Source organism: Spinacia oleracea, chromosome 3, assembly GCF_020520425.1.
Source record: "Spinacia oleracea cultivar Varoflay chromosome 3, BTI_SOV_V1, whole genome shotgun sequence".
Taxonomy (NCBI): Eukaryota; Viridiplantae; Streptophyta; class Magnoliopsida; order Caryophyllales; family Amaranthaceae; genus Spinacia; species Spinacia oleracea.
Window position 1 is genome coordinate 55,304,957 of NC_079489.1, and position 22,953 is coordinate 55,327,909.

Genomic DNA, 22,953 nt, shown 5'->3' on the forward strand with positions numbered 1-22,953 from the left:
AGGACTTGCTGTGCTTCAGACTTCTTAGTCCACGATCTAATCTTTCCATATACTTTGGTCTTGATTTCTTCATAGCTTTGGACTTGATTTCTTCATAGCTTCACAACTTGCTTCTTCATGTATTTGTTCTTACTTATAGTGACCTGTTCCTGACATTCTTTAAACAAACAATCAGTAGAGTGTAAGCTTGTCATCATCAAAACCCGGAATCAACAAAGTTGTAGGAGTGTTCTCTGATCCTTAGTCCTTAGTCAGGTGGTCAATTATGGGTTTTCATTAGAGTTTTCTGAAATGGCTTCAATGTCTGATGCAGTACGAGTTTCTTTGGGACGCATGTTAGGTTTAGTTACCAGTGTTTGTCGTTCCGTGACTTGGATGGGGGGAGCTTGCTTTCGAGGCCTTGCCATGGCATCGAGGATGGAGATGAAGGTCAACCCTTGAAACCTCACAACCTCAATACTGCTAGATTCGTGAGACAATTCCCCTTAATTGAAGCAAGTCTTGGAGATCATGATACTCGTATGTTGTAAAGACTAGACTTTCTACATCTTTGGCCATTTTAAAACAAACAGATTATCAAGTCTATATTACGATTGCAAATTTATACTTAAAATTAAAAAAGAAAAAGCATATACACAGCTGCTATTAAACTTTGTGATACATTACAGTTTACAGAGATTAGTTGACCAGGCAACTCAATGGCAGCATCTCATTTTAGCTTTTCCTTTGCTACTTTTTATGCTACACTTTGCAAATATAGAAAAATAATGACCACAAAAACTACAATTTGGCAGTTGAGGGGTGTACGTGGTGTAGGACATGGACATAAGCTCCATCATTTACAACACACCGCTTCTCTTTCTTCCAAAATTGTTGGGAAAGTTGGAAGCTCATCTGGTCTCCCTCCCAAATAAGTGCATCAAATTCTTGGAAATTGTAAAATATCATGTCGATCTCACTGAATCTTGTCGTCTAAGGGGTATACCCTCAGAGTCCTCAAATCCATTTTCCCCTATGTGCTTACTCAATTTCACAGGCAAACAACTAGATACACCTGCTGTGTGTAGTCAAACAGATCATCATCATCTTACACTCCATATGGAACAAGAATAAAAAACAACCAGTGTGCTCATCTCAGAAAAGGAACACATTCATCTTACGCTGTTTATGAATGAGAACAAAATTCTTCATTTCACATGACAGAAATTCCCAAATTACAAAATCACACGTGAATACATTAACGGCTTGCTTATAAAAGCTAAAAAGAAAACTAAAACACCTCCACTTGAAGATAAATACTTCATTTTCTTAGTCGTATTATATTGCCTTTTGCACTATTCACATACTTCACCTTTAACCTTATATGTAAGGAAAAACAATCATGTGGGATCTTATCATATTCGTCTCCACATATATTCGAATCAACTTTTTATAATTTACTCCATATTTTAGTAACTATTTTGGTTTGCTACTTCAAGATTTCATAGAGTTGATACTAATATATATATTCGGCCCCCGTGAGACACGAATTCTGGCTTCGTCCCTGCTTTACCCAATGACTTTACCAAATTACCCTCATCCATATTCAATAACCCTTTTCCCCTAATTATATATGAAAATGGGGGCATGAATGTAACTTACAATCTACCATCTATCCACTTGCAGCCCAAAAATTGGGTTGAACAGTACAGGTTGCAACTAAAACCCGGAGGAATAATATATAGTCAAATATGTGATTGAAGTGCATGCTTTTCCTTTTGCGCAAGCCATACACAAATGTTCATTAGTTATTTTATTAGCATTTCATCATGGGCCTGTACTTTTTGTAAAAGAAAATTTGACGATATTCTCAACTATGAGTCTATGACCGATATTCTTTAAAAGGTCCCAACTCTTTATTAAACCGTGGTGGACCCAACGTTGGGGGGTTTCCTCTCTAATTGGTTTTTCTGACTTACAAGCTACTAACCAAGTTTTTTTCTTTTGTGGTTTTCATTAACTTTTCTAAGTTTGCTTCCCCTCCTTTCTCTAATTCTAGCCATTATTATCTAGCCACCTGATTCAAGTCGGGCTTTTGCTGTTTCTTCTTCCCATGTTTTCTCACTTTCTTTTTCTAAATCATCTTGCAACAAATATGCAATCCTCGTCTTCTTTTTCCCCCAAATATGCAGTTTGGTTAATTAATTTAACTAGTGTGTGGCCCGGGCGATGCCCCGGTTGCTTCATTGAATAGTTAAAATTTTATATTTTTCTTGAGCTCAATGTTTGACCAAGACCAAAATACATGTATCCCATAAAGTTAAGAACATTCATTTAGTTCGAACTACACAATAATTTTTCAATTAGATCATCTTACAATTTGTATCCCATTAAAAAAACCCAAACAGATTGCACATAAAGCAGATGAAAATAAAGCAAAACAAATTAAAAGTTGCAAAGAAAAGGAGCATACCATCAGACAAGTCCTTCGTTTTGTGAAGAAGAAAGGTCCCCGAGAGGATAGTCACAAAACCACACATTTCAGTCACGATTTGTGTTGGATTCTGTCTGTTCCAGTCCTGAATGAAAATTGGACACTAAGTTCAAACCAGAAAAGAGCAAAGAAATCTTACATATGTATAAAATTATAAATAATTAGAATTCTCCACGAGACCATAAGACACTTCAGCCTGGATTATGCTAATTATTCAATCTTCCAGCTTGTACAATGAGAACGGTTAATTTTCACTAGAGACTTCATGTTTGACATTCAATCAACAGATTTGATACGAGTCCTTCAAACATATACATATTTTTGGTGGATCTAATTGGTTGCGGAATAAAACATCGACAGAAAAAGCTACATGGCATATTGTTGCTCCACGCTTCCACTAACAATAGATAAAGTCAAAATATTGCTAAAATTCAAGGTTAAACTCAAAAGATAAGCTTGATTAGTACCTTAAACATAATCACACTAGCCAATATTGTAAAAGATGTGAACATGACATAATATATTGGAGATACAACCGCTGTGTTGAATGTATCAAGAGCCTGCATGGTTGACGAAAGAAAGACAAGAATAAAAATAATCAACATTAGAAAAATTGAAGGCAGCAAAACAAAATGTAATCTTCATTTGTTGGAAATTGCATTTTACAAAATAATAAATTAAAAAAACACATAAGACAAACATTAAGTCCAGGGGGAGATAGCTTTCAAGTAAGGAAAGCATTAAATGCATCAGTACTAGATTTAAGCCCGTGCAATGCACCATCTTGTAAATTGCAATTTACAAAATAATAAATTTATGTTGTGCTGTATTATTTGATTTTTCACCATCTTTCTTTGTCCATCATCAGACTATAATCATCTACTTTTATAATAAAAACTTTCATTGTTTCAGTCTTCTTTTATGCATCATGTCAATGAGTTTATATAGGAATCAAATTTGAAATGGATATGAAATTATGTTAACATATACGAAGTATATGATTTTATCTTTTGAATAGCCGTTCCTTCGTAGCTCATTACTTTGGAGTGAGTACAAAACATGAAAAGATAGAATATGATAAATTTTCGTTAGAATATGTTATACTCCCTCCGTCCCTTATTACTCGTCCTGGTTTGATCGGCACGTAGTTTTAGGCAATTTAATTGATTTATTAATTTATTAGGTGGTAGTTGATAGTAGGGACTTTGTTTAATGAGTTAATGGGAAATGTGCCAAAACAAAGTAGTGGGGATGGGGCAGGGGTGTGTGGGAGTTGAACTTTGTAATGCTTTTTAGGAAGTAAGGAATATATGTGGGTCCATAGTTAACTAAGAAATGATATAATATATATTAGTAAAAGTATGTCATTTATAGAAACGGGGCGTGTATTAAGGGACGGCTTTATAAGGAAAACCAGGCGAGTATTAAGGGATGGAGGAAGTACATTGTATGGAGAATTTTAAAGATAATAATCTAATGGGCTAAACGTTCGTTAGAATATGCTAAGTTGCTAACTAACCATTAATCTTATCAATATTGCATTAACTTTAATGGGATAAATTCCTTTGGTGACTTTCGTTTTATCAAAAAATGTTTCTATCTTCTTTATAAAAAGTAAATGTTCTATCTTTTATTCTAAATTGTTTATCTTTTATTGTATTTTCGTTTGTTGGTTGTAATCTTACTGAATATTTATCTTATAATTACCGGTACGTATTGTATACAAAACATGGAAAAGATAGAATAAGATAAATGATATATTTTTATTTCATCATTACCCTTACCCCGCTTCTTGCGGGAGCCTCTTTGAGGCAATGGGGTAATGATAATGATAATGATTTAAAAATGGCATTATCATTTAATATTGTGACATGAAAATCTTATGTGGGCACTCTCATTGCTCTCCAAAAAACACCCTTTATATATATATATATATATATATATATATATATATATATATATATATATATATATATATATATATAGGTTCACATGAGAACCATCTTATGGTGAGAACTCTAATCTTGACCTTTATTTACTATCTTGAGCGTTAATTTTACAACATACGCTGTTAGCCGCAAAACCAACTAGTAACGTGTGAGATTGTATCCTCAAAGGATAAATCTCTGAAGTCAAAACCCAGCAAGTTGGACCTATCCCTACAGAAAAGAAGGCCACATCTAATATTCCGTATTGCCGATGCAATCCTAACTGCTCCTTTTCACATGAATGGCAAACTCACTAATATACACAACAAGCAAATCACTGTCTTTGTAAATCCAACAACAACTATTGCCGTTGGATTGCCTTGAACAAATTAAGGGAGTAAAAGTTAATGGGGTAAATTACAATGCGGTATTTCTTAAGAGGATTATATGATACTTCTTCAGTTTGGCATCAATTCTGAGGTAAAGATACACAACTTGCAACACCAATCTAATCCCAAAGCATAAAGCACCAAACTGCAATTGCCACCTGATTCAATGCGCCACCTCACTGGATTTTTTTAAAACCTTGCAGATCTAAGAGATCAAAGGAGATGGAAAGAATGGAATATCAATTAATTTGTGAGATGGATTAGAGAGTTGGTAGTCGGTGGTTCTTGGAGTGGTTTTAAGGAGAGAGAAAATGGGAATAGAGAGATATGGAGGTTGTTCAAATGGAGATTAAAGATTGATGATCCGAGTTGAAGAGGCGAGAGAAATGAACTGATGGAGGTGAAGATGCAAATCAGATGACAGATACTAAAGTGAGAAGGAGCTGTAATTTTTAAGTGGGAAAAATTTACTCTAGGAGGGCCCTATTACTCTGGTTTTAAGAGTAATATATTACCCCCTTAAAATTATATCCCCAATCCAGGCAAATAAAATGTCAGAATTTTTGCTCCCTTAACTTATTCACCCTTGTTACTGGCAATCCAGGCGCCCCCTAATTGTTCTCAAATTATTTTATCAACATTGACAAGCTAGGATATATAATTATATTACGCTAGTAATCTTGAGTTAAAACTAGTGAATATAAGTACCTAAAGATTTTGATGTACACTCTTTTGAACTAATATGCATATTTTTTAAATTAGATATGCATATTTTTTAAACTAGATATGCATTTTTCCGTTCTTATAAAATCAAATATTACATTATCTCGAAATAAAGGTGCACATATAGTTGAAATATTATGCACTTAGTTCAAAAAATATGTTTATTTAATTCCAATAATATGCACAAAGGTTCTCACCGTAAAAGAAGTTATATATATATATATATATATATATATATATAGGGGAGGGATCCGGTAAGAACACCTCCCTTTTGTAAGAACACTTCTTACGGTAAGAACACTTTTACACTCTCAATGTTCTAAATTTATTCAAGCATGTTCTAAATTTTGTTAACCATATTCTAAAATTATTCAAAAATGTTCTAAATTTGTTCAACCATGTTGTAAAATTATTCAATCATGTTCTAAATTTATTCAACCATATTCTAAATTTTCAAGCTCATGTTCTAAATTTATTCGACGATGTTCTAAATTTGTTCGACGATGTTCTAAATTTATGCATGCATGTTCTAAATTTATTCGACCATTTTCTTAATTTGTTAAACTATGTTCTAAATTTATGCATGCATGTTCTAAATTTATTCAACCATGTTCTAAATTTAGAACAAGTCAACACATATACATATATAAATGTTCTAAATTTTCAAGCTTGTGTTCTAAATTTATTCAAGCATGTTCTAAATTTATTCAACGATGTTCTAAATTTTCAAGCTCATGTTCTAAATTTATTCGACGATGTTCTAGATTTGTTCGACGATGTTCTAAATTTATGCATGCATGTTCTAAATTTATTCGACCATTTTCTAAATTTAGAACAAGTCAACACATATACATATGTAAATGTTCTAAATTTTCAAGCTTGTGTTCTAAATTTATTCAAGCATGTTCTAAATTTATTCAACGATGTTCTAAACTTGTTTAACCATATTCTAAATTTATCCAACCACGTTCTAAATTTATTCAAGCATGTTCTAATTTTATTCAACCATGTTCTAAATTTTCAAGCTCATGTTCTAAATTTTCAAGCTCATGTTATAAATTTATTCAACCATGTTCTAATTTTATTCAAACATATTCTAAATTTGTCCAACAATGATCTAAATTTAGAACATGGAACCTAGTCAACACATATACATATATACATGTTCTGAAGTTTCAAGCTCATGTTCTAAATTAATTCAAACATGTTCTAACATTTATTAAACATTTTATAAATTTATTCAACCATGTTCTAAATTATTCAAGCATGTTATAAATCCAATCAAGCATGTTCTAAATTAATTTAAACATTTCTAAAATTATTAAACATGTTATAAATTTATTCAACCATGTTCTAACTTTATTCAACCGTGTTTCAAAATTTATTCAAGCATGTTCTAACTTTATTCAAAAGTGTTCAACATTTATTCAAGTATTTCTAAATCCATTCAAGCATGTTCTAAAATTATTAAACATGTTATAAATTTATTCAAACATGTTCTAACTTTATATAAACATGTTCTAACTCTATTCAAGTATGTTCCAAATTTATTCAAGCATGTACTAACTTTATTCAACCGTGTTCAAATTTTATCCAAACATGTTTTAACAATTTAACATCATCAAACAGTTTCTAAATCCCGATATACGCTCAAACGAGATATGATTCGCAGCCACCAAAATTGAAATCGATTTTAATTTTTAAATTGAAAAATCAATGATTAAAGAATCGATTGATTTTATAATCGAAGTAATCAATTGATTTTAGAATCGATTGATTTTAGAATCTCAGAAAATATCAATCGACTGATTTTAGAATCGAAGAAATATAACAGAAATTGAAATCGTAATCGAAGAAATCTAACAGAAATCGAAATCGAATTACCAACATTAAAACGATTAGAACACCAGCGATTTCGATTTCGAATTCTGGTTTGACGACTACGATTAGAACAGATTTCGATTTCAAACAACATCGAGTTGCTGCGACCGGCGGCGATTGAATTGCAGGGATTTCATTGTTGCGACCGGCGGCGGTGGCGAAATGAGAGAAACGGCGGCGGAGAGAGGTGAGCAGCGGCGACGGAGAGAGGTGAGCAGCGGCGAACCACAACCACCGCCACCAGCACTTATTTCGCTAACCACACCGGCGACTTCTGGTTCAATTTCGCCGGATTTCTGGTTCGATTTCGCTGCGTGGAAGAACACCGATTGAGAAATCGATTTCGATTTCGAAGAATCGATTGCACAATCGTTTGAAAAATCGATTTTGAATTGAGAAATCGATTTCGAAAATTGAAGAGAGAGAATGAGCGCCGGAGAGAGAGGAATTGAAGAGGTGAGCGCCGGAGAGAGAGGAAGCGAGCACCGACCGCCGACATACGAGCGGCGACCGGCAAGAACGAACGGCCACCGTTGGTGGTGGAGAGAGAAAAATTCTGAATCTAGAAGAGGAAGTGAAGAGAGAGAAAGAAATCTGGAAATGGAGAGAGAGAAAATTAATTTTTTATTTTTTTTTGTTTTTAATCATTTTTAAAGGTCCAGATTTGTTAAAATCGATTCATTTTGGGTGGTTAGATTAGAAACATCCAACGGTTAAGAAGGTGTTCTTACCGTAAGGAAGTGTTCTCACCGTAAGAAGTGTTCTTACGGGAGCCTCTCTCTCTCTCTCTCTCTCTCTCTCTCTCTCTCTCTCTCTCTCTCTATATATATATATATATATATATATATATATATATATATATATTAGATTAGTCAGAAAATGAAACAAAAGTTGTACTACCTCCGTTCCTAAATGATCTTTACGCTTACTATTTGCACAGTAATTAAGGAACTTTGGTGAACATGTGATGGTGGGGGTAACAAGTGAAAAAATAAAGGCTATAAATTGTCCAACAATGTGAGTGGATAAAAAGTAATGTTAAAGTATTGTGAGTGGGTAAGTTTTAGTGGACCGTGATAAAATATTAAAAGTTGTATATTGTGGTGCGCCAAATGAGGGCATAAATGTAAAACTTATATGTCAAAAATGGAAAAATAGAGTGTAAAGAACTTTCAGGAATGGGCTAAAAGGGAAAGCGTAAAGAACTTTCGGGAACGGAGGTAGTATAATTTTAACTAAAAAAAGGGATAAGAAAAAAGAAAGAATCTTAAATATTTTTAGTCTTTTACAGAAATATGTTGCACATATAATTTAAATTTCTTCCCGATAGAGGATAAATAAGAAAAACATAAAGTCCTTCAATTATCTTTGCAAACCTGAAAACACAAACCAAAGGATGATCACACCCTACATCCCTTTCCCATCTATATTTCCTACACGATTTACACCCAATGCCATCTTGCGTCCCACCTTTCAAATTGCGATACATAAATATTTGACGTTATTGATAATTGTAATGTCCATTTCTAGTGGAGCCAAAGATTCATTTGTTTTTTTGGCCGTGGGATGTAATGGTCTAAATCAAAATGGCTCTTAATACCTCTTCGCTTCCTTTCCATGAAGTAGAAGATGGTCATCCCGTTGTTGTCCCGCTATTGCTTTTGGGCCAATCGAAAACAACCTCTCTGCAAATGCAGGGGTAAGGTTGCGTACGTCTGCCCCCCCCCACCCCTTACCCCGCTTCTTTGCGGGAGTCTCTTTGAGGCAATGGAATAATGATGACTGATGATTGTAGATAATGGGGTTAAATCATAAATAACGAGGCATAAGAAACACACGATTGGGATAGAGTCGAGGATCTCGACTCCCACCTCTCCTCGGTCCAGACATATGTCCCAATATGTCTCATCGTCAACTTTAAAAAATCAGCAATTTAATATCAATCAGCAAAAAATCAGCTTTAATCAGAATAGATATTTCAATACAGTTACATTCAGGTGAAGAAGACAGGATCTTAGGGACAGTGGCATAAGGTAGTCGATGGATATTATGAGGTGCGTCAAGTAGCATAAGAAGCAGCACCTAGAAGGCTCATGAGGATGAGCACATGTAGTATCAAAGATGGAGTTGTTTTTTCTGACCGAGTGACTAAGGTTCACAGGGTCTTTTATCAGAAATCTGATGTATAAGCAGAATTAGGTAGGTTTGTGAAATCTGGTTGCACAGAGGTTCCAGTTCGAAATATTCGGTTGGGACTTGGGAGGTCAACTTGGCAGCTTCGCCAATGAGGATATACGCAAGCCAGATAGTTTTCATATTCATGGTGTGCCAGGTTTGGATAGTGTTACCTAATTCACTAATCCCCCAAGAACTACACTTTGAACATATGCATTGGTACAGTGGAACACTTCTGGGCTTATTTCACATAATTAGGAAGCGGATTGTGTTCCCGTGTCGATTCCGCATACCAAAGCGTACCACGATTTATGTAACACTCTTTCTATAATGAGGTCATAAATGGTGCTGAGGAAGTGTGGAAAACAGTGTGTCAGCAGGTATACTTCTTCCACTAGCTCATAGTTTTCCATATGAAGAAGGTGTAATGGTGCCTTTAAAACAATGGTAAAGAGGTTCAAAGCTCAGACACTAGCAGAGAAAACGATGGTGAAGAGGTTCAAGGGTCAGATACTAGCAGCGAAAACAATGATTGATAGAATGTTCACTATATGAATGCTCAGATGATAGATAACGGCGGATTTTTTTTCCCATAGCCAAATTTGAAAGTGTCAGATTCTACTACATTCTTGAATGACTCCTTAAGAAAAGGATAAAAAAGGATTTGACTGGAATAACTTTAGTTTACTAATGTAACAGATCCCAATCAGTGGACTAAATTGTTTATGGACGAATCAGTCCATTCATATCTCAGATGCAGGCATTGGACGTTTGGTACAGATGAAGAAAAAGAATCAAGTGAGAAATAGGGTATACTTTGTAGTTTGTACACATCCTCAAGGCGATAACTGCACAAAACTCCACTCTTTAGGCTTGGTGATCCAACCCTTGATAGTAAGAAGGCTGATGATTGTGCCCAACACTTTGAAAATATGGTTTGAACATTAGCAAACCTTGGGGGCAAGTCCAAAATCTGAGTTGCAGGCTTACTCTCGAGGAAGAAATTGGTTGAAGGTTTGAAAATTTAAAGTGAACTCTAAATACAATGTAGATCATCTGAAGAGCATTTTATCAACAAGGGATGATTTTATATTTTCCTCATTCCACTGATAAGACAACTCGTCCTCTAATTAAATTTCTCTTCCATCATTAATGACAAATAATTTATTTCTTATAAAACTACATATTAATAGTTACTTCAAAGGAACAGGGACTAGAAGAACGAGGTAGTGAATACTACAACCTAACAGAAAGAAAAAAGCTCAAACTGGAAATGACTGTAACAAGAAAGAAATACGCAAGGAGTGGCAGGTATGCAAGTCACTTTAGGAAATTCAAAAACGGAGGTTTGAAGAAGAAGAAAGGCACATAGGAAAAGAAAGATAGAGAATGCATTTATGAGAAGAAAAAAGAGACAAAGAGAATGATATAGAAGGCATTTATAAGTTGTTACCTTGTTCAAATAATTCATTTGTGTGATTATGCAAGCAGCAACAATCATACTGAAGGCCCATGTCTGAGGATAAATTAATTGATTTATTCCAGAGAGTGTTAACTTCACAGCAATTCCAAGTGCTTTCACACTCATTACCTGTAATTGACATTTTTTAGAGATTTGCTCCAGAATATAGTGTTTCTTTAAATAAACCCAACATAATGACATACCGATAAAGATCCCACCAATGAGCAAACTCCAATGTAAACCATAATATGCGTTTGTCCATACTCCGGAATGACATGGAATATGAGTACAAACACAGTAGTCATGATTAAAGCAGCATAAAAGAGAAAACCTGCAGAACCAAAACGAGTATGTCATCGTTAACACAAATTATAAAAGAAAAAATTAATTATTTGAGAAATAATCCAGGTCAGTACGACCAGCAAGGCAGCAAGTCAATATACCAGGTTCTGTAGCTAAGTTCCACACTTCTATAACAGACTCAATCTCACGTTCGGGAGGAGCATGGAGAACGATCGTAGTTGAACCAACAACACATAAAACACAACCAAGCATTCCAAAAATATGTAGCTTCTCCTTCAAAATTACATGTGCAAGAACAGCACTGCACCAACAAGGTTGGCAGTCAAAACAAGGCCAACCACATTCCAATATGATACATTGTCGAATTAGAAACCTGCAAATTGAGGAACTCTATATCAACATACCTGATGATAATACTTAGTGCCCCAAGTGGAGTTACCAATATGGCAGGTGCAAATGCATATGCTGCAAAGTTAGCGATTTCTCCAACAATCACTGTAATAAGAGCATACATCCATCAAAATGTGCACATAGTGATACCAAAGAAGAGAAACATGAATATGTAACAGACGCCAAAATTTATTTAAAAAAATTAAAATAATGGGCTGTTAATCAATTAGTGTAATCAATGTAGCACGGTTCTTCACTTGGCAGCCGTCCCCGTTCTTGGACAATACGGGTATTTCACTTAATACTTAATAGAGTGATGTACCCGCAGTTTTATAATTTTCAGAATTTCCATTCCCGCCCCCATTTCCGACTGGTGCTGCCTAGATCCTAATAATCTATAATCCTACAGATTCAACTCCAATATTTAAATGCAAGGAGCATACTCTCAGAAAAAATCTATTACAGTCCTAATTTGTGAAGAATTTGCATCTAGAGTGAATTGTGCGTGGACTAAGATTTCTTTAACAGTAGTTAAATATGAACTATAAGCAGTGCAGAAAACCAGAATTTCATTACTTTGATTTCCTTCTCTTACTCACAAATCACAATATGTAAGTGCTCAATAGTATCCTAGAAAATGCTTGATAAATTGATCTAACAGTGTCATCACACACGCCCATGCAGCACATAACCAATATTGGTAAAGTGATCCTCAGTTTAGTGTAACTGTCAAATTTCTAAAATAGGTATGGCGAAGTGTTGACTAATGTCCAGAAAATGAACAGAACATTGGTTCTAATATTCTGTTAACATTTACTAGATGATAAGACTGCTGCGGCATAATCATCTTTTACTTCATAGATCTACCAAGGACAAGAACCAAACTCTAGAAACCTAAATGTCTCCCAAAAAGAAAACTATCAAAGTTCAGTACCTCGAAAGGGTATATGCCAATATGCCATAGAACAAACATCCCAGTTCCCGTAGCAGTAATGCTTGCAGTGTTAAGAAAGCAGCATCTCACGGGTGTTACGACATATTTTGTGGCCATCGCGGCATGAATTGCCAAATCGAAAAAGATCCACTTTTTTCAATAGTGAAAAGATCCACTTTAACATAGTAATTCATGAGCTATGGAAATATTATTTAGATTATAGCTTTTAATATAAATTTAAAACCTTATACCGTAGTTTTGCAAAGAGAAACAAAGGCTGTCAACATAAATAGAGACTAAAATATGAGTATAATCATATCTTAACTGTGATTCTACATACGAAGTATATCAATAAGCATGGTTTTAATAACAGATTATATGTAACAGCTAATATGGTAAAATAATTGTCTAACAGATGTCACGGCTCAATTCCAAAGTTCACTTGATGGAACAGATTTTCGCGAAACAGCAATTTCAAAATTTGTTACAGATAAGCCTTAAGTAATGGAACAGCCATGTTTAATGCCATGGTACATACGTATTGCTTTAGGACAAACATCAAATTAATTTTGTCCACCAACAATATTTCAAGGATCAACAGATATTTTGCTGGGTGATGAGCTATTAATTTTTAAAGCGCTATTGAACATGATAAAGCTTAATTTCCATGCCTCGGTAATCAGATTAATTGAGCAAAACTATAATTTAAAATCTTTTTTAAAAATCATGAAAAAACAAGAAATACAAGCCACCAGTACAAAAAACCACAATACTTATGACCAAAACAGGTTTCAACTTTCCACCTTCTAGAAAGGGTTGAAGAGAAGCCGAAAGGTCAAAAAGAAAACCACAAAAAACCTCTAAAAACAGTTACATAATCAGCAAACTCCCGGGGCTGCGTACACCTACAAAAAAACTAAGAAAATAATCTCTGACCGCAGACTCAACACTACATATCTGACTTCTAAAGATTACAGCGTTTCAATGAAGCCAAGTTTTAGCAAACATCTGGAAAAAGCATCATACACACCTTGCATCTATCACTTGACCTCTTACTTGCCTGAATAGCTCTTCTAACTTCACCTGTTAACCCTCAACGTGTCTATCAAAATTCCGAAGCTTGAGAATACAAACCCAGACCTCTGCAGCAAATTTATATTTGAAGAACAAATCCTAAGCAGCATTGCAAATTACACCTGCTTCTTCTATCAGAGAGTCTATTGAAAAGAGCTAACCATGTGACCAAACAAGATTTTGGGAGAAGCTTTAAGGTTGCAAATGATCCTTCTCCAATGCCCCTTTAGGAAATTCTCCTAACATAAGCTTGTACATAGCACCAATAGAAAAATCCTGAATTCTGATCAACTTATCCCACCCTCCACAATCAGCTACCTATTGTCCAGTGTCAAGATTTTCTTAAGCATCCAAGATATATTACTGGGAATAGGAAAAGAGTTAATCTCTATTCTTGAAATAACAGATGTTAACCCATTTCACCTACAATGTATCCTTTTTATACGCTAAAGACCATTAGAGTTTAGTTACAACAGCCTTGTTCCATATACAAAACATTTTTCAAATTCCACCCACAGCTGATTTAGGCATACATAAACTCTCCCAAGCCACAAGAGCCTTTTGAGTCCATCAGAGGAAAATTCTACAATGTCTATCAATTTCTCTCAAAATTTTCTTTTTGCATGATGAAAATTTGGCTCCAAAAATTCTGGACATTGAATCTGCCAGAATAAGCAAGGAATTTAGTACTCCCTCTGTTCTTGAAGGTTAGTCCTCTTTCCTAATTGAGTTGTTCTTTTATGTTAGTCCCTTTTGGAATCCTTCATTATTTTCCCAACATTTATCCCATTATACACTTAAATATCCAAATAACTCACTTGTTTACTCCCAAATAAACCTTTATCCCCGTTAAGCCCCTTATTTTTTTTCTTTCTCCTGCCCACATGGGTTAGATTTTATTGAGATTCATATGACAAATGTACCAATGTTCGATTGTCTTAGATTCTAGAAGGGACTATCTTCAAGAGCGGAGGGAATGGTTCATGTATGAATTCCAGCGGCATTTCTAGCAAGGATCTTTTCAACCAATGGTTTACACGGACTATAAGAAGAAGAAAAAATCCCGACAAGGGTACACCAAGATACTTAAAGGAATTGCACCTTCGGGCATATAATTTAATATTTACATAACCTTATGCCTTAATTAAGCTATTTTGAATGATAAAATTATTGGATATAGAACATTGGAATGCAAGTGAAAATCTTAAGTTGGTGAAACAAGTTCCATAGAATTTAGCCTTTTCTACTATAGTGATGAAAAACGGCTCAAACAAATAAATTGGCTTGAGATTTCTCAGCCCAAATAAGCAAATGACCAGTTCAATAGAGTTCTTGTATACCCATGGGATTTTTGTTCCATCAAAATCAAAATAAAAGGTGGCTAATTACCCAAGATGAATTAATGATGATATTTCTCTTGAGCTATGAACATATTTTGAGTGGTATCCAATCAATTGAGGTAAAATGGATTCCTTATAGCACTGCAGTGCTGCTTCAGGTCAACTGCGCACTTAGATAGGAGTTCCGATTATTAAAGAAGAAATAATCTTTAGTTGTGATAAAAGGAAGATGGTCAAAGACTGAAAGCAAGTCCAAATGCTCATTTGGCCCAAGGACGTTTTAAACATTTCACATGGAAATTTTTGAAAATCATTTAATTATGTTTGAAAATCAGGTGAATTTGTTTTAGAGGGAATAAAATCAAATAAAAAAATGAATATTTCGAAAATCGTCTAAAACCGGAAATAATCAAACAAAAAAATGGATGAAGATCGAGAAATCAAAGGAAATCAAGACTTGTGCATGGCATAAGCTACCAGCGCCTAAGGCAGACCCATAGATAAAAAATGCGGTATCGGTCAAGGTCGCAGAGTCTCGGTAACGGAAATGATGCGTTTGTCGCGGATCGTGTTGTGGTTGTCACGTAGGAATTTGAAATTTGAAAAAGAAGCCCCATGTCAGCCCCACTCACTACCTACCCTAGTCCCCCTCCCCTAAACCGTACACGTGACATAATTAAAATGAATTCCTTTGTCTACCTTCTCTCTCCTCTCTTGTTTTAGATTTGAAAATGGAGTTCTCTACTCTATTTCAGTAGAGTTTCTCCATTTCTTTCCTTTTTCCCTTTCTTTTTGTCGAAAACATTGGGAATTCGGCTGAAAACCGAGTAGATGTGAGGTTAATAACTTTTAATGCGGACAAAATTCGTTCGGATCGGTTGAACCGGCCGAGATCTCGCCGTTTTTAAAAACACCTTTACAACTCGGGATATCTCGTATCGCCAGCCTCCAAAACCTTGTTAACTCGGTCGATACGAGTTAACTCGGGCGAGTTTTTACACCATGGGCAGACCCCACTGCTGAGCCGGCTAACTACAAGCTCACGGTGAAACAAGCAGGTAGTGGTGCAGCGCTCGGGTAACATGCCCACACCACTCTTCCTTTTTCCTAGCTTACAAATTCTTATTTGTGAGGATTGTTCAGGGGGTCTGGAAATTCATTCTCTACTAAGGGTGCGTTCTTAATGGGTTTTTAATAAACCTATCTTATCTGAACCTGTCTTATTAGACTTAACTGAACTTATTAGAAATTATTAAAGCTTATTTTAGTTATAAATTGCACTTGGGTACCCTTTATTTTACTGAACTTATCTGATCACTTATTTTTCCTAAAGTAAGTTGAAATAAGGTGAACAGAACACGGCCTAAAACTCTATCCATCTCTCTCCTTATTTCATATACCAATTTAATCAATCAAGACACATAATCAACAATTTAAAGCACGTTCTAAGTGATTGTTTAGATCGCAACAATCAAGGTATCAACCTCTGTGAACCAAAATTCAATACCAATTTCATACTAACAAGTTTGTTATGATGTAGGAATTAAGTTGAAATTGGAACTGCAAATAATGTTGTATAAATTACGAATATTTTTATGTATGAACTAACATTTATTTTTTCGATAGCATGGAGATGGAAATGTGATTAGTGTGATTACAAAGTAGTAATCACCATTTTAATTTTTTGTCTATTATTATATTTACTTTTTATTTTTTATGATTGTTAACTTGACCACATATTTACTTGATAATCATTGTTGAATGTTTTGTCACGCCTAATGAGTAAATTGGACAATTTAATAAGGTTCCTTATAATTTAATTGTTAATAAAAGTGGTCATCATTAATTATGTGATTTTGTAAATGCCTAAACCAATCTCTTAATACTTCTATATGTTTTAGGATTACTAATATTGATGTATGTTGTTATTGGAGAAGTAAATCATTTTATTTCATTTGAATCAAATAGAGTATCTCTCCCCAAATTCAATCTTTGGTTCGTTGACTACAAATGGAGTTATCAAATTTGTAATGAATTCATGAAATGGGGTATATAAAATTGGATAGTCTCTAACAGTGTTCCAAATCGTGAATCTAATAAGTTAAAGACTTGTTTGGAGACTCATACACATTAACATGTGTAATATTCGTAATTCAACAATAAGGTTAAGACAAGTTAAAAAAAAGTCTCTTAATGGACAGGGTTGTCCGTTATTGGATAGTGGTAGGTTCTTACTAGACACTTAGGGCCTTTGTTGGGCAGGTCAAAATAATATCTCCAATCCCTATAGTTTTAGAAATTAGAGTAGTTATGATATAAAAGTTTGTATGTATTTCTTTATATTCACTTGTACTCGCCTTTGTTGTCGCCTTTTTCATTTTTCCTTGCTCGTTTATTGGCACGTCTCTTACCAACCGCTATTGACCCGCAACCCGCTTCAACCTGTCCATACCGATCCGCTCAAAAGTGACCCTTTCGTGATCCAACCTGCTTTTGACATGACCCGCCAATAACCAAATCTAATTCTAAGGCACGTTGAATATTCCAGTATTTTAAACCCTTTGTATAGACTGAAGCGATGAAAGCATTTAATTTTATTACATTAAGGAGTATGTTTCACACATGAGAATCTTGGCACACGCGACTCAGGCTCAACCTCTCCACCAGCAAAGGAAAAGAAACCAATAGACAAGCCAATTGATTGTCGAAAGGCATGAGTATAAGAAAAGATAATCTAAAAGTTTCCAGTACCTTCATGCTATGTAGTGCTAGCAAACAAAAACTTAAACTGGAGTTTATATCAACATTTAAAGAGAAAAAGAATTATAAGCCAAATAACATCTACGAAGTATATAATTATCTGGAAAACAAACTATCCTCTGAACAAAGAGCAAATAGACACCCCTCGACCCTCGTATACATTTAAATCTCACAAAAGTCGTTCAAGAAATTCTACAAAAAAAATACAATATACTCACTTGTAATCATGCCTATCCACCACAACGGCTCATATAGATAAGAATAGCCTCCAACTCCTGAAAAACGTCATCACAACTAATTATTTTTAAAATTATCATATTCAGCATAATCATCAATAACAATAAGAGCTGTTCCACAAATTACATAGCAGGGATTAACCATACTCGGCCATAACTATTACTCCCTCCGTCCAAGATTAGTTGTTACACTTACCTTTGCACAAAGTTTTAGGTGATAAGTGGTTGTTTTGTTATCAATTGTTATTTTATTGAAAAAGTAGATGTGATAGGAGTTAGTGGAGTATCTTTTTAATTGAATGAGAGAGGGTGTGAGGACAAAAAAAAATTAGTGGGAAGAGAGACAATATAATAACTGTGGGGTCATTCCTAATTTAGAAGTGTAACAACTCATTTGGGACGGACGAAAAAAGAAAGTGTAACAACTAATCTGGGACGGAGTGAGTGTTATAAAACATCGTAAATTTCTTGACTAAGGATGTATATGACGGATAAAATATGTTACAACAATAAAACATTATTGCACACAAAAATTAAGGTTTTGTCTAGGAATTAAAAACATAATAAACTAAAACTATTCATTCCATTTCAAATTATGTTCCATCAAACCGCTATCTGCTAGATTTTCTCTAGTCATTAATATGCCATTGGTTATTCTTTTAAAGATTTGAACCGGACTAGAACGAACAACATTGCATATGTATCACACTCTTTAAGATTCATTCCACCTCTGAAGAACCTACTAGGGACTTCCTCTGCAAGATACCATATATACCATCACTGACTCTTCGAACAAGTCGCAACTCACAAATAACAACCTTAAACCCTGAATTCGGAAAGAATACAATACACAATTACTTTCTCAACTCTTATGTCAATGTCGAAGAAGCACAAATCACTGCCATAAATATGAAAGTACTCCTTGACATACAAACAAGCAATTGTCGATCCCATTTATACTCAAGGCAATGCGCAAAAATCATAACAGCTCTCATTTTGAACTCCAAAACATCTAAAACCAACCACGATGATACAGACTATCTTGGATACATCTAAAGGAAAATCCAATGTAAGCATCAACTAAAATAATGCAGTGTAGCATGCTCCAATTGGATTGCTGAAAAGTTCCCAAATCATACATTAGGGTGATCCAATTGACATACTGACTATCGATCAAAACATCATAGTCTAAAAACAACGATTATATCAGACAAAATCGTAGGAGGAACAACCCAAACAAGCAATTAAAAATCACCAAATCCAAGAAATCACCAAAACTAAAATCACCAAATCAAAAATCACCAAAACTCTAAATTCCATGACATTTCAACTACTTAAATCAAACCACAATTTCAACTAAATCTTCACTACAAAGCAACTAAATTAAAACAAAAAGTAAAAAAAAGTATGATCTATACCTGCCCTAACACCAGAAGCACCAGCTTTCTTCAACCCTTTCTTCTTAACAATGAAGCTAGCACCAATGAAAAAACTAGACGACAATGCCATTACCAAACCCTTGATATTATCAGCAGACATACCCTTATCTGGGTCAGAATTATCAGACGAAGAAGCCATTGATTGATTGAAGAATTGCAATCAACTAGACTCAAATTCAACCAATTTTATGAACTTGGCAGTGAAATGAACTGAAATCCCTGGCTCTATAATGGCACCATTAATTAATTAATCATTATTGCTCAAATTTTGCAGCAGAAATTCAAACTTGAATCTTCAAATTAATAGGAAGTAATTGGTTCGATAAATGGCTTATAGTTGCAGTCCCTGCAGATTGAATCTCGAAGATATGTCGGTAGTGAAGAGTAAGAAAGAGGAGAGAGAAAGAGAGAAGTGTGTGAGGTAAGGAAGCTTTAGATCAGAGAAAGGCAGCGAGCATAGAAGGACGGCTTGTTTTTGTGACTATTGTGTTTTTTTCAGACAATTACAGGAAAAGGCAAGTCCAAGGAATTTCTACTGAGTTTCTTCTCGGTAGATTTTTATTTTCTTCAGTTTTTATCGGTAGTGCTCACCTGGGGGTGTCATGTTTCAACGCGCGGATGGTGCAGGGCCCTCTGCACCAAGAGCACGGTGTATTTAGATCAAGACGCAAAAATATTAAAAAAAAAAAAACCAAAAAAAAAAACGTAATAAACTGAACAGAAAGAACATAATAGAGAAAACTAAAAGAAAATTAACAAAATGTTGAAAAGAACATTGCATATATTACAATAATATTATAAAAACACTATAACTAAAGAACAAAAGGTACAAAATGAAAAGAATATTGAAGATATATAACATATTCTCTCTCCTTGTCTCTTTTCTATAAGTGAAGAGTTGAGTTCATTATCGTAATCACACTTTTGGTCCCCATTATAATAGACTAAACTACCTTATTCAATTACAAACCTAATAACCGACTTTTCTTTTTCTAAAATCATTCAACCCTTTCATTTTCTTTCTCTTCGTAAACGACCCTAACTGGGCAGCCGTGTACTCCTCCGCAACAACTCCTCCTCCTTCCTCTCAAACCTTTCTTCTTCCTTTCGCAACAGCTCCTCCACGCCTTTTCTCCTTCCTCACTTGCTCTTCTCTCACGTTGTCGTGTACTCTAATTGCCTGGCGCCATCTCATCGGATATGAATCATTTTTCCTTCTTCTTCATCGTCTTTTGTTAATTTGGTTTCTAACTTTCTATTTTAAGTTTGAATTGATCGAATCAATTGATTTTGGATTGAACTCAATTATCAAGAAGAAAATTCAATCTCTATTTATTAAACTTAAATGATTTTGGTAATTAACCTGTAAACGAGCTTAATTTTTCTCAAATTTATTGAACTAAATTCCCCCTTTTTATTTCTCACGGTCGTCGGGTTGCACCAATACGGATTTTCGGCTACTCTTGCTTTCCTCATTGTCTATTTGTGTTTTCAGGTATGTACGCCGACTTCTCTTTAATTACTAAAATTCAGTCACTTTGTCTCTGAATTTTTGAATTAATTTGTGATTTTTTCTGATTTTTTTTGTGATCAAATATTTTCTGAATTTATGAGTTCATTTATGATTATTTCTAAATTTTTGAATTAACTAATTGTTGGCCGGCGCGCGTTACCAAAAAAAATTATGAAATTATTTTTGCCATAATACAGCAATTACAATTTGAAAGTTACTATATTTGTATTCACAAGAAAAGAAACTTGCTTCATATGAAATTGAAAAGTTTAATTAAATACATTCTTCATTTAATAGTCATTTTTAACGTTGTATTCCATATAAACCAAGCTACATTTTTCATCATAACTTCAAAAGTAACATTTTTAAGTATCATTTTTACAAAAACAATTAATTAACAACTCATACATACAATAATCCAACAAATCTTGAAAAATACAGCAGAAAAACTGATTTCAACATAAACGAATCCAAACATTACGAAGAGAACAAAGATTTTGACAACAAAATAACATTTAACTTTTGGCTGCTTGTTGCTTTTTTAGCAGCAATGATCATGATCTTTATGGAAGTTCCTGTTGCAACACAAGTTTAATATAATTCAGTTAAAATCAAATCAAAGAAACACATTTATAAATAATTTCATTGATACAACTACGAAAATTCAAATACTACGAGACGATGGAGCTTTTGCCAAAGAATTCGTTTCACCTCACAACTCGTATAGATCTTTTTATCAATAGCAATTTGTTTTCCTAGTTTTAAGAAACCCAACAATGGTGATCCAATCCACACCTCACATAATCAGTCACATTTTACAGTAGAAGCTAAATGCATGTCTTAATTAGATTGCAAGATATCCAACTTTTCTATGCATTGTCAGGAAAATATAGAAACATTTATACATTGTCAGGAAAATATAGAAACATTTATACATTGTCAATTCCCATAACAATTATATGCCAACAAAAATAAAGCCAAAAGTGATGATTGAATACTTTTCTAGGAAAAATTGCACAAAGATGACAAACATCAAAGCAAATCTCAATCAATTGCATGCTTCAACGCCCTATCAGTCTATGTTAAGACATAGGGTGGTTGAAACATAGCACATCAACACCATTAATCAAATAAGAACTACTACCCATATCATGATTGAATTTGCAAGAATCGCAATCAAATAAGAAAACAATCAGGGTATAAATGACTTCTCTGAGAAATCAGATCAAATCCTTCAGGATATCTTTGTAGAATTCCGTTTCTCTGGTCACAACTTTCCATTTCTAGTTTTTTGGCCTCCAAGTCTGAGAGAAAGAAATTGTATCTCAAAACATAATTGTTTATGAATTTAGTTTTAAAGATGATATAAGAGAAAATGTAAAAGTACGAGACAGATTAAAGATTCCCCACAATCTACATCATATCTCAATGCATGGGAATAGCATACATTCCTTGCAAAGCAAAGAGTAATACACAAAGTTCTTATGTTGAATCTGTCAAGAACTATCACCATCAATCTATCAAGGACCTGGCATGATGCCTTTTATACAGGTTAACAAGCTTCTTAACTAGAAACATGTTCCCAATTTTTTCTATTAATTCCCTCGAGATAAAGAAATGTTCAACATCGCAACCATCTACTCAACCATAATCCATCAAGGATTGCATAAATTGTTTAAGTAAAATGTTGACATATTTGGTTTTCTTTTCAAAAAGCTTCCACAAAACAGGAAAACAACTAAAGAATGGAAAGGATGGCTGGAGGGGTAAACATACGCGCCAAATAAATAAACTAACAAAGTTAAAATGAAAGGAAGCTCAAGCGATCAAAACTTTGGATTCTTTAACCACAACAAACACGTCAATAATCATAGTCTTATCGAGCTCACAACTCATCCAAAGCACAACGCGATAAATTTTCAATTTCAAATTA

The 22,953-nt window shown here is 34.3% G+C and overlaps 1 protein-coding gene across 2 annotated transcripts; it reads right to left on the reverse strand.

Annotated features, from left to right (window-relative positions):
* Positions 1 to 587: 587 nt before the first annotated feature.
* LOC110803100 (probable magnesium transporter NIPA4) lies at positions 588 to 20,039 on the reverse strand. Of its 2 annotated transcripts, none has more exons than XM_022008566.2 (9): positions 19,487 to 20,039; positions 18,051 to 18,107; positions 11,739 to 11,829; positions 11,475 to 11,635; positions 11,235 to 11,362; positions 11,023 to 11,160; positions 2,941 to 3,033; positions 2,453 to 2,558; positions 588 to 1,054 (listed from the first exon to the last, which is right to left on the reverse strand). In XM_022008566.2, the coding sequence occupies exons 1-9, from the start codon at positions 19,644 to 19,646 to the stop codon at positions 945 to 947; spliced, it is 1,044 nt and encodes a 347-aa protein (XP_021864258.1). In that variant the 5' UTR covers positions 19,647 to 20,039; the 3' UTR covers positions 588 to 944. The 2 variants fall into 2 exon arrangements, with proteins under 2 accessions (XP_021864258.1, XP_021864257.1); XM_022008565.2 differs by having other exon boundaries at positions 588 to 1,057; positions 19,487 to 20,037.
* Positions 20,040 to 22,953: the final 2,914 nt, after the last annotated feature.

Excerpts from the sequence above, each read along its gene's own strand:
- LOC110803100 (XM_022008565.2), bottom strand. The coding sequence starts at position 19,646 with ATGGCTTCTTCGTCTGATAATTCTGACCCAGATAAGGGTATGTCTGCT. Across the intron at positions 18,108-19,486 it reads TGCTTCTGGTGTTAGGGCAG|GAGTTGGAGGCTATTCTTAT; the intron begins GTATAGATCATA and ends GACGTTTTTCAG. Across the intron at positions 11,161-11,234 it reads CATTGGTGGGATCTTTATCG|GTAATGAGTGTGAAAGCACT; the intron begins GTATGTCATTAT and ends TGTCAATTACAG.